This window comes from Haliotis rufescens, unplaced genomic scaffold, assembly GCF_023055435.1.
Source record: "Haliotis rufescens isolate VD_foot unplaced genomic scaffold, xgHalRufe1.0.p SCAF_11, whole genome shotgun sequence".
Taxonomy (NCBI): Eukaryota; Metazoa; Mollusca; class Gastropoda; order Lepetellida; family Haliotidae; genus Haliotis; species Haliotis rufescens.
Genome location: NW_025963791.1, coordinates 12,062,068 through 12,078,290, shown reverse-complemented (window position 1 = coordinate 12,078,290; position 16,223 = coordinate 12,062,068). Strand labels below are relative to the sequence as shown.

The following is a 16,223-nucleotide window of genomic DNA, read 5'->3' as shown; positions in this document are numbered from 1 at the left end:
GGCATGATATATCCTGCTTACTTCAGTTACAAACAAACAATTACTTTATTTGGCACAAGAGTAAATTTGTAATGCATTATTTCCTCTCCGATATGGAAGAGTAATAGTGCCACATTCTAAAATATTACAAAATCTTCAATGTAGATGACACTTACATCGACATCCATACTCACTTCATCATGTACGCAGAGGATACTTTCCTTCAGATGTGAGACTAATACGCTTGAAGTTCCATTCTCTGAGAATTTGAAAATGTCAAAATTAATGGACTGTATCTTTCCACATCTGGAGCAAACATATGATTACCCATCGTATCCTTTGTATATAATAGTATGTTAGTGCCAACTTGTGCATTAGTTTTCCCTGCAAATAATGTGTCGATTTAAATTTACGTCAATCATGGCATTGCAGATTGATGAAGGTAGCAAAACTAACTATTCAATATTTGCAATCATTTTGCTTGGTCATTCATTGAAAACAAATCACATGTAACAGGACTGGTTCACCGTGAATGCAACGACAGGCGATTTGTGCTCGCTGCCCTCTGTGATAGACAGGGAGACCGCCGAGTCCATCACTATCATGGTCCAAGTCAAAGACCTTAATGCAGAGGAACACATCGACACACAAACTGCTACTGGTAAGTCACAACATTAGGATATAACCTTTAAGAATGTACGCTTCAAACACGATACAACAACGCATATGCAGGAAACATATCGAGTCCTACATTGTATAAAATATGTTAAACTTTAGAATGTAAACACATACATATAAAAGCGACAAAACCCTTTCGACCTTCATACGAAATCTCTGCTAAAAGCAGAGTCGATTGTACGAATCCGTCTATGGGCATATGTTTATGTGTCAGATCTAAATATCTACATCTAGATGTTTAAATCTAAACATGTTTAGGAATATGTTTAACGCCTAAACGGAATACACATTTTGTATTTTTCGGTCTAAAAAACCTTTAGCGCCTAAACGCATGAAATGTGTTATCGTCTAAGCATCACCTAAACACAACATAGAAGCTAAATGTTATTTGCTAATGTTTAATTTCAAATGCGTTATTGTAATATGAAGAACATGAATTAAATGGCCACCAAACACAAGACAACTCATTTAAGAACTGACTTTCACTTTGTGTGAGTTCATTTGAGTATGAACCTTCACATAGTGAGGGCCAAACTGTATGAACGTCGGAGCCTGCGATTACGTTCATATAATGTTTGGCGGTCACGCTATGAATTTCTCAACTACTCAATTCTTATGATTTTTTATGTCAATATTTTTTTACCTCGAAGGATCGATGTAGGCGTAGATCTATACACAATTATATTTCGTACGTGTGACTTACACTGACAGCCATACAAAATCCAGCTGTATCGCGAAATAAATAGTTCCTCAATCCGAAAGGTGACGTGAAAGTATGAATGTTCATCTTACTCTACAGGAACAGTTTTTGGAGTTTGTTTACAGCAAACGTATTGAAAGAATATCATCACTGAGAAAGGTCTGTTGAGAAGTACCTCAGTACGTCAGTCAGAATGACAGCGCATCGTAATATATGTACATCAAGTACAAGACGTCAAAACGCGAGAGATTTCCCAAGTTGTTCCTTGTGGCGGTTACATGTGTTGGTCATCATGGATCAGTTGGTTGGTCGATCATTGAAAGGTATATAAAGATGTGTCAAATAGATTCTAAGGTAAATTGATAGATTGCTGTAGACTGTCATTGCCAGTCAAGACACGGATCAAGTCGATACTACCATAGTTCGGATATGCATTTTGTCATTTCGTTCACTAGAATGGGTCATAGCGAGGATATTCGTAAACGATCATGCGGTCAACTTTTGTAGCGTTTCTCAATGTATACTAAAACGCTGAGTTCAAGATTAAAGGGTCTAAATGATCAGAAACAACGCTTCCGAATGTATTCGTGTAAGGGATTTCCCAGGGGTTTCCTCAGGAATGTGTAAGTAGTCCGTCAGTGTTTACGTCATTTCAAGAATACTGTCTCGTGAAAAACATATGAACTTCAAATTGTGTCGTTCCTACACTTATGATCGCAAATTTCGCGTTCATGTGACGACCTCTCGTCCAATGGAAAAGCCGTGTATCTGTAAACTACACATTGAAAAGTTATGTGGTAATGTACGCTGTATTTGGAACCGTGGGTTTGATTTGATTTAATGTACATGTATTTTTTTTATGGATATTGTTACCATATAAGTTAAAAAAATATATATTTTTTGTTTACTTTAGCTTCTGTTCCTGTGACCATCAAGGACATAAACGACAACTATCCCCATATAGTCCAGGGTAGCAACATCGCAGTGAACGTGTCGGAGGGGACACCGGTGGGGACAGTCATCATCACCCTCGACGCCACGGACAGAGACCAGAGACAAACAGTGACCTTCTCAACCAAATCCACCAATTTTAGCATCACACAAGAGGGTTTGTAAATAAACTCATATTAAATTTCTGTCTAAGTCTAGCTTCCATTACCCAGCTTTATAACGTCGTTTTCTGTAACGATATATAACCTGGATTCATTCGCTGCTGAAACGTTGGGTCCGATTCGAATAGCACAATGCAAAAATAGCCAGTTAATCAAATTACACTCTTCAATGAGAGATATTGTGAAATACAGAATAAGCCTAATCTCACCCATATGTACGATAAATACACAATGAAAACAAATGCGTACAGCATAGAATATGAGACCCCATTAAGTGACTGTTAAGATAGACTTAAACTAAAGACCGTTTTCACATAAAAATACACAGGACAAAATACACAACTGATAATATGGGATAATATGTTCAGCTAATAATGGTATAAAAAATCTAAGATATAAGACAACACATTAGCCATACAACTTTATGGATAACGACTTCTCATTTATTGCTATTATTCAATAAACCAAAAGCTGTTAACCACGAAGTTGTATGTTTTATTATTCACTAACCAACTTCTAGGATGCCAAAAGTAAATTAGATAATTGCCATTTCTATATATTCAACCATGACACTAAAGAATGCATGGTTTTGATTGGTCAAAATCAGGTATCTAATTTCATTCGATACCTGAAATTAACATGCCTTTTCACACGAAAACCTTGAGTGTGAAAATATTGATCTATCGATATCTTATACATCGATGCATAAAACAATAGCTGCCGATAACCCATTGGAAATGCATAACAAAAGCTCACTATCAAACAACATAAAATCTATTTCAGAAAATACGCAATTAAAAAGAACCTAACTACTATGTCAGGGCCATGCAAACATGGGTCACCGAAATGAGCAGTCACTCAGATTCTATCGTGTCGTTTGCCGACTCGTCTTTAGTTAAAGGAACGGGGGTATTCAGTCCTACTTTTGGGTAGTTCCGTTGGAAATGAGGTTGTGGCAGCAGGATCATTTCCACCAATAAGTCCTAACATTACTTGTGAACATAATTACATATCGGGTTTGTCCTCTGGGTTAATAGAATATATAAATAGCACTCACTCTGTCACCGTGAAGAACTATTTTAGCCGCCCTGGACAGTGAAGAGTAGCGAATATAAGCTCTAAGCCTCATATAGAAGTAATTACATAATAGTGAAAACTTTTGTTGCGAATATTACATGGTGTGCTTGGGGCAAATCCACAAAAGCTTGAGTCAACTGAGGGAAATCAGTAAAATAAGCAGGGACCTGTGACCTTTGGAAAATGGGCAAACTTGAGGCACGTGTAATTACTTAATCATTATGAAATATTGCTTCAGTAGGATGGCAGTGGTTTCAGATTCGTCACAATGGAACATTCTATATATGATCTTTAATGCTGAATGAACAAAAATAATTACAGGTCGCATATCACTGGTTGGAGCGCTTGACCGTGAATCCGCGTCGACAGTTAACTTCACGATCTTGGCCACCGACGACGGTTCTCCACCTCTGACATCTACATCCACCATCAACATCGTGGTTCTGGACACCAACGACAATGACCCTGAATTCAAAAAGTCAACCTACACCTTTAACATATCTGAGGGCAGCCCCAATGGAACGGTGGTGGGTACAGTTACCGCCACGGATAAGGACGCTGGTCACAACGCTAACGTTACATATCTATTGGCGGATGACAAAGGGGGACTTTTCCGCATGGACAGCATTTCTGTGAGTACCAGTGAAATACTACTCAACTTTGGCTGGGACATATATACCACACAAGAGAGGTTAAAGAATACCCGATTTGTACATTTTGAGGTTTAATTTGTCTTATCATGACGGATTGATCATAGTCATATGAAAGAATCTGGTGTTCTTTAACGTTTTTTCAGTATTTTATATTACTGTATGAAACTAGTTACTTCGAATGTCGAATGTCGAGCCATAACTCTCAAACTAATGAATATTTTTGCATGAAACTATACATGTGTATTGTGCCATTACCATATGCTCAACAATTGCCTTTAGATATTTGTCTATTTTTTATTTTGTTTGTGTGTTTCCATGGAAGCAAGATCAAAGTGGTAGCATTTGTTTCCCGTGATATCCCTACGACAAATGGATATTTCACCATGAAACTATTATCTTTCCAGTCTATAATTTGCTTAAAAAAATAATTGTTTTTTTATTCGCAAACACATTTACAGTAACACCTTTAACTAATGTGTCAAATAGGAAGGAGAGAGACCTTAGTAAAAAAAAATTGCAGTTGGAACAAGCTAACCTATCCCAGTACCTCTATCAAAAGTGGTATTTCAATATATTGAAACGTTTGTACTTGTGTTATCGTTTGTTTGTTGTTTGATGCAGCACTCAGCAATATTCCAGATATACTAGTGTTATCAATAAAAGCTTATTGAAGTTTGTACCTGGCTGTGTATTTTCGTCACGCATATGGTATGAGATATGATATGATATGATATGATATGATATGATAAGTGAAGGCATTTATGAATAAATTAAAGCTACAAAACTATTTCCATAAACATATTCAGAAATTTCTGCTGAAAGCAGAGCCCGTTGTACGATTCCGACTATAGTATGAGCCTATGTCTAAGTATCAGTATCAAATAGTGATGATACCAGGTGTTTGTGAAAAGGCGAACGCATCTTGCCCCACCGGTACCATCCGTCACAAACACATGCAAAGGCAAGTCAAGTGTTCACATGAAGAGACATCGGAGTATAGTTACATGTGTGGTACAAGTCAAAATAGGGAATTGCATAGGACATAATCTTTTGTTACTGATACGTCAAATGTCTTCGACATGTCTACCATGAAAAAATTTGAAAGCTACACTGAGGCACTGAATGTTGTAACACTGATCAAACAACGTTTGAGCAAGAGTCGTATGACGCTCTTTGTAATTTTCGAAGAAAGAGCATGCCCCATGTCTTGATAAGGCTTGCCTATTGTTTAAAACGTCATCAAATCACTCACTCAAAATTATTTGAATTATAACGAAAACTTGTATGAAATAAGACATCATTCTCACATGGATGCAATGACCGTGTTTTTGTGGATTAAATGTGTCAGAGTAACATGATTTAAAATGAATCAGATATATTTCTTTGTGGTGTATTTTTAATATGCTCATGCAAATGTCTTGTAATCTCTGTCCAACAGGGTGGGATCATCTTAGAAGGACTACTGGACCGCGAATACGTGAGCACATACAGCCTAACTGTTACAGCCCGAGACAACCCACTATTCGAAACACCGAGGTTAAAACGGACAACCATCACCATTAATGTAACAGACGTTAACGACAACAGCCCCCAATTCGACAGCGACTACCATAACCTGATCACTGAGAAAACAAAGCAAGGTGGCGCTATACTAACAGTGCATGCAACTGACATGGATATTGGCGACAACGGTAAAGTGTGGTACTCTCTTCAAGACGAGACTGTCAACGCTACTTCTTTATTCGCCATTAATGCTAGCACAGGAGCTATCACAGCAGCGGAAGACCTGTTAGGGCTGGCCGAGACTTATAGTCTGATAGTCGTGGCCACCGACGAGGGTACTGGAAACCTCACTGGCAACGCCACTGTGACTGTTACTGTATTAGACGAGAACCTCAACAGCCCCGTCTTTGTCAACGTTACCGATATCCCCCGAATTCCAGAGGTATGTTAAAATATTGTTTCATTGAAAGTCAATCTAGAGCGCCCTAATTCGCTGTGCAGAGATCTACATGTAGATCTGCTCCTCGCGTTTCCTGAATCATAGTATCTTTGGTTTGAATCCTAGTTTCGCCCTAGATGCTTGTTGGTTTGTCAACACGATGCCAGTGCTCCTGGGTTTCAAAAAAGCCGTAAGCAGTAAGTAAGGATAAATTAATGGACGAACAACTTCTTTATTACAATTAAGAGCGACGTTTCGGTGCATGTTCTAACACCGTTATCAAGTACTCGCACCTACGTCGCTCTTGATTGTAATAAAGAAGTTGTTCATCCATAAATGTATCCTTACTTAGAACTCCAACTTCTAAGTGCCTATCAAAAAAGGCTGCAAGCGTCAAAGATCTGTTGGGTTACGAGTTGCCCAGTCATCTGATGCACAATTCGTCCTTGTGCACACCAGAAACCTATGATCGTGGGTACGAATCCCGCTTCACCACGATAATGTTTCTAGGTTTGTAGGCACGATACCCGTTTCACCAAAGTGGTTAACGTCACAGACATGAATTTCGGTTCACTTCTCTAGGAACAGAGCTACAAAAGGATCCCAAAACTCCCCAAAAGCGCTGATAGCGCTTCATCATGCCCTGATGGTATGGGTCATTGCTGACGCTTCAGTCACTGGCTTGCCAAGTCAGAATTATCTACCCCTCCTTAGCCAATCTCTTTTGAAATTGAATTCGTATTATCCAACTATCTTTCCAGTGTTCCCGGAAGTACTCGACTATCTTCCGGTTTTACGCTACTGATGCGGACAAAGATAAGGTTAACAATGGTAAGGTGGAGTTCAATATGACCAACGACACGCCAGTCGTCACCAAACAGCTCTTCAGTCTAGACAAGGTTACAGGATCATTAATAATTATCGGGGAACTGAACAGCGAAACGCAGAGTAAATTTACAGTAAGTATTATGACATGAATACCCCCGTTGTCATTCCAGCTAAGAATAGGAAGCCAGGCGTGCCAGACGAGGTAATGGTACGCCTTGATGATAGCGTGTCATCATAGATTACCGACGGCTAGGATTGTTGCTCAAAATATCTATCACTGGCTTGTCTGGTCAAGATTCTATTATTTACAGGCCCCGTCATAAAACTGAAATGTTGCCAGTGTGCGCGTGAAACAACAAACAAACAAATATGACGTGAATCATTTGAGCATACGTATGATCAAATGTTTGACATGCCTCCTTGTAGATTTGTCCTGCGTAGTGGAATATCATGTTGATATTATCGTTATATCATCATTATATGTCAATATGAATAAAAAAATGTATTACCCTTTTTCAGTAAAAGTTAACGGCAACTGTTAATTTCAGAGATATTATATCTATATTATCTTATTAAACATACGATGTAGTTGCATGTTGTGCACAGAATCAAATGATCGGAGTGACGGCATCTTCTAAGCTGTATCACGCCAATCCATATATAATCTCACCTTCGAACCATCCGAGCTGATTTTGACATTCTGACAGCTGATTCTTTCCTAATCAGACATGTATATTCTTTATTTATGAAATACCAGTTTCGATTTGCACTTGCGTTATATATATTTCGATATACGTAACACTTATTTCAATGAAAGAAACATTAATTTCGATAAACATAACTTTAATTTTGATATGCGTTAAAATTAATATCGACACACGTTACAGCAATTTCGAATTCGATGTACGTAACAAAATATTTCGATAAATGTTATATCAGTTTCAATATACGATTTGTCAATGTAGATGTTAGAGTTATTTAGTAGTAGTAGTAGTAGTAGTAGTAGTAGTAGTAGTAGTAGATGGAGTTTTAATTAAGGTGTAATCTTTATCCTATGTGGTGTTTCAGTTGAAGGTTATGGCGTATGACCTGGGACTCCCCAGTCTGTCTACCATTTCCCGTCCGTACACTATTAATCTGAGGGACGTCAATGATAACCCACCGGTGTTCAATCAGTCCGACACAAGTCAGAAGCATTTCTCTGTGTCTGAGAACGTCATCAACACTTCACTTGGACCCATCCGAGCTGTAGACCCGGACAAGGATTCCCAAATCTGCTACACTATATCAGGTTAACAATGGAAGCAAGACACACCCGTGCATATATACTACCTTACAGAAGAAAGTATACAATTGAAAAATTGCCAAAAAAATACAAACCTTTTTTAGGCTGAAAACTACACTAGGATACCGTATCAAATACATCACCATCGAATGACCATTTCTTGTTTGTTTCATCTTTAGCGACAAAATATGAACGTTATCAAAAAGTTACTACTCTAAAAACAGTCGCCGAAACACTGCAAACTAAAGAGCCGAAACACAACTATGATACCCGTTATCCGTATCAAATACATCACCATCGAATGACCATTTCTTGTGTGTTTCATCGTCAGCCGAAAAATTAGAAACCTTATCAAAACGTTACCAGGCTGAAAACAGTCACCGAAACACTGCAAACTTAATGTCCAAAATCACAACTATGATACCCGTATCAAATACAACACCGTCGAATAACCATTACTTTATTATTTTTTTTATTTTGGTCACCATCAAGCATTGGGGTATACTTGCATTTGCCTGGTAGTTTATACAGTAGTACATGTAGGATGCTACACGTGGGTGTAATTTAAATATTGTAATGGCTGTGGTGTACTAAAGTAAATATGTGGGTCTTTCACTGCAAGTTTGCAATCTATTTATAGACAACGCTCCGTTTATCTTATTCGTGATTGAGTTGTGTTTAACGCCTCCTTTATATAAGCTTAGGATGTGTGTGTGTGTGTGTGTTTGTGGGGGGCGGGGGTTGGGGGTGTAGGTCCTGAACGTTTACTTCGAGAGACCCTCATGGTTTGTGAAAAGGAACTAAACAAAAAAATAAAAGAATAACACAAACAACCAAGCAACTGTCGACATATTAAACATCATTTATTTTTACAGACACGATTTATACTGTCAATCTGAAGACGAGGATCTCTGCTGACAACAGGACATTGCACCTAGATGTCATCCAAACGTTTGACAGAGAGAATGTGACTGAGTTCACAGTGAAAGTCACAGCCACAGATTGCTCACCAGCGTACTACTACAAGCTGTGTGATAACTCGACTTCCAGCCTCACAACCAACGAAACGTCCATCCTCGTAACAATTACAGTGCTGGATGTGAATGACAACCCACCCGTCTACCGCCAGCCTGTCTTGTCAAAGGGAATACGCAATACTGTGACTTTGGGCAGAACCATTTTTAATCTTGATGTAAGTTGAAAGAGCATGTACAATAAGTGCTTTCTAGTGTTGTTATGTCGCCTGTAACTAGTTTTGATACTGGCAACGCCGATTATATCATGGTAGAAGCAGTACAGCAATACAAACCTTTAGCCGAACTAAGAAGTTCGGCATACAGGATGAACAAAGCTTGATGGAAGGTGCGTTGACTGTTTTATTACCTACCAGGGCAAACATATCGGGGTTCATGAAAATCATATGTGTCCTTGGGTCATATCACGTCACAAGACAACAGTGTGTTGTTTCCGTCTTCCGGACGACATTGTTGACGTCAATAAGTTTCAGTTTTTTTGTTAATTCACAAAGAAACCATGAGCCCCGTATTGTGCCGTGATGTTGGAATGACGTCACACTAGAAACGGCAGCATAGTTTAAAATTGTTGACGTCATTCGACAAATCGTGGTTGCACTGCTGTTGCGACTTGCTGTCCTCATGGGTGAACACTAGGTTTCGTCTCTGTATGTATATGAAGACATCTTCGGTTATAAATAGAACATTATATTCAGTTCATGGCATACTATGTTTACGACACTCATGCCTAAATTTCGATATTTCCCTCGCTCTGGCTCGGAAAGTACCGGAATTAAGACACTCGTGTCGTAAATATAGTATGACATGAACACTCATTTAATATCCTTTATTTATGTTGACGTGGAATATTGTTCCGCCAACCATTTACGCTTATGAAAAAAATGTCTCACTTTGTTTCCAGCTGACTTTGAGAAGTTTTAGATAATACTAAGCTGTAAGCTGAAATCCTATTCACTGCTTGACTGGTTTTCCAAGCAGTGTGTTTCAAAGTATACGCTATTATAATAATACAACTTCAACATTACTGTCACTTTTCACCAAAATACCCAATTGTAAATAGAGAATATTATATTATGCTTCCGTGTTATACCCTGTGTGTTTAGAAAACAAAACAAATAATTCAGTGTCTAATGTATATATACATTGTTATTTCCACAACCGACCAAAGGTTTCGATAACCAACCGTTGAAAATGAAACGCCTTAATGATAATAAATGCATGCTTGTATTCCAGACACTGGTGTATGATCGTGACAGCCCTAAATTCAGTCAACATAGCTTCTACAGGGTCAACTCCACAGAAGCAGACACCAGCCTCCTGCGAACGGGGTATAACTCTGAGAAACACCCCATCCCCATCTCTGTGACAGGAAACGGCACGGTTGCCACCAATATGTCCTTCTCGGCTGTCATGTACGGATTCTTCATCATGAAGGTGGCCGTCAGCGACAGCGCGGGGATGGATGTGGCAGACCTGAAGGTGAATATGCTTTAAACATCAAACTTTCAAAGAGCTTCCGAAACCTTTTAAGACATGTTGAAGACATTTCCGTATGTGGAAAAAATGATGTAATTACCTATTTCGACTTGTACCATATGTTTATGTGTTTTTAAGGTTCACAATTTACTTGCCTTTGCATGTGTTTGTGACTGGTCCAACTGATGAGGCAGGATACGCTCACCTTTTTTCGAACACTTGGTATCATCACTATTTGGCAGTTATTAATAAAAACATGATCATGATACAGTCGGAATCGTACAAGCGACTGTGCGTTTAGCTGAAATTTGATATGGATATGAAAAGTGTTTTGTCGCTTTAATTTCATTATGCCTGTTGTCTTTTCTCCTCAGATATATTGTCAACAGTGTGTCTTACCCTGTATTGAGGAAGAAGATGATTTCGCAGTACGGAATGTACTGCATAGATTTATACGCTGTTAGAGGCGTCGAGATAGCTTCGTCATTTTTCACATAGGTTCATCATGAATGTCATGTGTCCACTGATGATGCTCGAATATTACTGAGAGCAGCGTAAAACCATATTCTGTCACTTCACACACATGTACCCCACATGTATCAATTCGGATCAGGTAGTTACAGGTGCTTGCAATGTGTGACCTGGCTGATGTGTGTCATCTAACCCATTGTTCGTTGCTCTTTTTATCAACCGCTGATCTACGTGGCTCAAACACCATTTTATACAGGCCAGCATGACAGGGCTGACTTATTGCTGACTTATTGTGTTAAAAACAACACTGACTCACTCACTTCTAACTGTTGTTGTGGAACTGGTTGCCATGGTATCCGTCCACCATATCTGAGTACTAGAGCTCTCTTGGCTGCTGGATTCGTGTTGGTTCGAATGCCAAATGTGCCCGATTAATTTCCTTTGCCTTCATTAGCTTGTCGGTTCTTCTGGAACTCAGTTCAGTTAACATACGCATGAGAACAGCATACGTTGCAGTGCCAAGAAGCCAAGCTGTTATTCTTATGAATACACATTATTCTGCAGATTTTCATCATTGCCGACTTCCAAGTTTTGAAAATCACATTCCTGCAAAGTATCGATGACGTCTTAAAGATACAGGACAATGTTTTAAGGTGAGAGAAACAGTTTATTACTCAGAAAAAAGTGAAGTCTATCAGAAATGTAACCATCGTTACTAAGACGCAATACTTGTATTTGGCTCAAGAATTAATCAAGCCTTGATACTGTTTCCATTAAAGGAGGATTTAATTGTGATGTATATTCGAGATGTAACAGAATTCCTTCTTGACAGAATCGGTTACTCCTCTTTTTATAAAATCGTGTGCTGTCATCTGGATGAATAATGACTGTAATACATTAATGAAATAGAGGTAATAGATTGTTTCAAATTGACAAACGTATGTAAAGATACGGCTGTTAAACATACTGATCTTGACCCTAAATAAAATCTACCCTAACTCTAATCCAAACCCTAAATAAAACCTAACCCTAAACCTAACCCTAACTCTACCTAACCAAAAGACCTAACCCTAAACGTAACCCTACCTAACCTAAAGACCTAAGCCTAAGCCCAAACATAACCCTAACCCTAACCCTAAACGTAACCCTACCTAACCTAAAGACCTAAGCCTAAGCCCAAACCTAACCCTAACCCTAACCCTAACCCTAACCCTAACCCTAACCCTACCTAACCTAAAAACCTGAGCCTAAACCTATACCTAACCCTAACCCTAACCCTAACCTTAACCCTTACCAAAACAAAAACTTAAATTTCAAACATTTGTCCAGCTGTCTACCTTTGCTTGATATGTGCTACATAACTAGGAACTGGTGTTTATTAATTACTTTCATTATTTTCACCAGTGACATGAGTAACGCAACAGGTTACACATTTCTCACCAATGATGACGTTGCGTCTCACCTTGACCAGGATGGAAATGTACAGCCCTACCAGTGAGTGTTGTGTGTGAAACTCATGTCTGGTATCAAGTTTAAAGCTCTCATGGACGTTTGGTTTATCACGTCAATAACATAAGGGGTTAATTTGATATTTTGTAATCATGGGAAAAGTTTCTGTCTTAAAAAAACTGATTATTTTTTCCCACAATTCAAGTATTTTCGGTATGATGATGAAGTTTTGATATCTGATAAAACAATCAACAACACGAAGAAAGAGTTCTTTAAAAAAAACTGATTATTTTCTCCCCACAATTCAAGTATTTTCGGTACTTATGATGATGAAGGTTAGGTATCTGATGAAACAATCAACAACATGAAGATTGATGAAAGAGTTCTAATGCTCACACTTTCCCTCCAGCTCAGACATGTTTGTACATGCAGTGGATCCTGCGTCTGGTGAAATACTGGATGCAGAAAGCACGAGAAGGTACGTAGAACCCATTAGACTGAGAAATTATTATGCAAAATAGACTGAAAGGTGTGTGAGATCCTGAGACTGGAGAAATATCGGATGCAGAGCAGAGTGAAAGGTTATTGAGTTCAGTGGATTCTGAAAATGAAGAACTACCACATTCAGAGCAAAATGGAAGGTTAGTTTGTACAGCGGGTCCTGGGGCTGGAGAAATACCGGATTTAGAATAGACTTCAAGATTTTTTATATTGATATTGGGGAAACAATCGGGAAGAAATGTAGCAATGGTAATTGGTAATTATTATGATCAGTGATGGACAGTGACGATGCTTGATGCTGAACACTTGCAGTGCTTGATGTTGGACGGTTACAATGAATTAGACGAATAAATGGAAGAGATTTTTTATCATATTGACATACTGATGGTGTCTCATAAGGTAATTTTGGGTGACCTCTACATTTTGTTTTTGTTTACAGGATTATTGACAGAAATCAAGGTCTTGGATACAAACTCATTAACAAGTACAAAGTCACACAAGTTGGGGTAAGATATACATACCCAATTGCAATTTGCCCTATTTAAGGGTTGTGCTGTATGTTATCATTTTAAGGACTATATATATATTATGGTGATCTTTAACATATGTTAATAATTGTGTAAGGAATTGGATATGCACAGCTAATGGCCAAAGCTCTATCATTGCCGTCCAGAATCCGTTTGTGTGGTATTTGATGCAACACCGCATCTCTTACATCATCTTTATATCATCTGTTCACGAAACAATATACATCGTCAGTGTACTTTTAAAATTTTGTTGTGGACATTTCTAGATGTTCATGGTGAAGACCAAAAACATTCTGGCCCGTATGCAAAGTAAGGAACACAGCTGCAATTATAGCATGTCCGTATTCAACGGCTCCACACAGATACATGTAACGGTTTGGGCTTGCTTTTCTAACACAGGAAGCTGACGCTACCGTTGCTAAGCGCGACGACAGCGAGAAACGAATGTACATCCTCATCGCCATCGTCTGTCTCCTGAGTTTCACCTTGCTCCTCCTCATCTACATCTCCTGTAACAGGATACAGAGGTCAGTGTACATAAAGATAATTATACAAGCGTGTGTGTCATAATGATTTTACGAAACGAATGTCAGAATTCTTGTATTTCCCGAGCGGGAAATATATGTAAATCTAAATGTTTGTGATCAAATGCTCAGTTCTTTTTGTTTTTCTTGTTAAAATGTTTCTAATTGAAATGGCCACAAGAAGGAAATGATGGTGCCACATTATGTTTTGTTTTTAGATATAAGCGAAAACTTAAGGCAGCGACGATTGACGTGAAAGGTAAATGTATAATTGCATATAAATTAAATGTCACAGTATTCTTTATCACAACAATTAGATAAGAGGGGAGGCTAAAATGTTCTGAGCTTAGCTATGATGTGGACGGTGTTGATGCACATCCTAAGTATTTTTCAACTTAATCTTCTCCGAGGTCCACACATATCTGCCAGCGATGTTGTGGTGTCTGGTGTTGAAGGCACCCTCCTTCCACAAAGCGATGTTAGCACTACGACTAGCGTAAGCCTATGTTAAAGTATGAGAGCTACGATCATCTTAGCGTTAGGATCGCTTTGTGGAACGAGACCCAAGTTGGTTAACAAATACAACACAGTAGACATTATTTCGTAATCATTGTCCTGCTGCCTGCAAGGCAGTCCTTTCCTCAAGCATGAACGTCAATCCAATGTTAACCCCATGACGGATTTGGCGGTGGATCGGTTATGATCATAATGTGGTGTGGCATATGACTGAGTAAACCCCATTCCATATTGTGCAACGAGGGGTCACTGGACAGTACTATCGGGACAACTTACTGACAACCATCGTTGTCCAGTTTGCAAGGCGTGTGCGGTCGACGTTTTGTCATTCAGGGCGACAAAACCCGTGCTCATCGTGCACGAATCGTCAATGCTCACCTACAGCAGCACAACCATCATGGAATGCCATGGCCAGCAATGAGTCCAGACCTTTACTTCACTGAACACGTCCTTGACATGATAGGGATACGCATATGCGTCAGTGTCAATGGCCGCCGACCATTTTGGCTGAACTTGGCCAGCCATTTCAAGAGTAGTGGGGGGACAGACGAGGGAATGTTTGACAAATCATAGCGGTATTACGCACTACTGATCCAAAAACGTTAACTTTGAAATTTCCCATTTAATCCTTATCCATCAAGATCGATAACGGTTATAACAGCTACTGTCATACTTCACTACCGGTTTTAATGTGTTCCCAATTCGTTCATTTTTGTCATATAACTTTAACTTGAATATGTCTTTAATTTTGGAAATTTTAAGTTGAAAGTTGAACATTTTAAGTTGAAAAGAGTATAGTTACAAACCGAGACCGACAGGAGTACATGCAAAACTGTTGCCCGGGGGTGTACAGTGCAACTGCGTCTCAAGATCAATATAAGTAACTAGTTCACACACGGGTAGAGAAGAATATTCTTTTACGCTTTATCTGATTGAACACCTGTGTTACATCATCCCTTTACTTCATGTTTCAGGGCCAATTCATGAAGAAGGGGAAGAGAGCGGCTTTGTAAAGTAAGTGTCATGCAACACAGTACAACAAATCACGACCTCCTCCGTGGTCTAGTGGTAGAGTGTCCGCTCGAAGGTCATTAGGTCCACGGTTCGCTCCCCGACCGCGTCATACCAAAATACGTTTAAAGATGGCACTTGTTGTTACCCTGCCTGGCGATCGGCAATAAGGATCTAAAATAAGAACTGGTCGGCTCGGAGTCAGTATACTGTTATATACTGCTAGCACAATGAAATCTGCATTAGTCCGTACATGCCAAGCAGCCACACACACATACTTGCATGCATGTCGCTATAAAAGTGCAATAATCTTGGAAGCGACGTTAAGCGTCATTTCACCTCACATCACCTCAAACACATCACGTGGGTTGTGGTGTCTTGCTATGGTATTTCTATTCTTATTCTCGTGTAATTATCGGTAAATACATAAACTACTCAAAAGTTTGATTTTTTCTCGGGT

The 16,223-nt window shown here is 39.0% G+C and overlaps 1 protein-coding gene across 1 annotated transcript in view; it reads left to right on the top strand.

The window, feature by feature from the left end:
• The window catches only part of LOC124141185 (cadherin-23-like), a 92,665-nt gene that overhangs the window by 73,390 nt on the left and 3,052 nt on the right, over nt 1-16,223 (top strand). Inside the window, exons 65-79 of the mRNA XM_048392872.1 lie at nt 496-640; nt 2,271-2,465; nt 3,868-4,178; nt 5,638-6,144; nt 6,903-7,100; nt 8,038-8,260; nt 9,130-9,446; nt 10,522-10,767; nt 11,800-11,888; nt 12,640-12,729; nt 13,094-13,162; nt 13,625-13,691; nt 14,112-14,239; nt 14,455-14,495; nt 15,727-15,766. Of these exons, the coding sequence (XP_048248829.1) occupies nt 496-640; nt 2,271-2,465; nt 3,868-4,178; nt 5,638-6,144; nt 6,903-7,100; nt 8,038-8,260; nt 9,130-9,446; nt 10,522-10,767; nt 11,800-11,888; nt 12,640-12,729; nt 13,094-13,162; nt 13,625-13,691; nt 14,112-14,239; nt 14,455-14,495; nt 15,727-15,766 (2,666 nt within the window). The remainder of the gene's footprint in view (nt 1-495; nt 641-2,270; nt 2,466-3,867; nt 4,179-5,637; nt 6,145-6,902; nt 7,101-8,037; nt 8,261-9,129; nt 9,447-10,521; nt 10,768-11,799; nt 11,889-12,639; nt 12,730-13,093; nt 13,163-13,624; nt 13,692-14,111; nt 14,240-14,454; nt 14,496-15,726; nt 15,767-16,223) is intronic.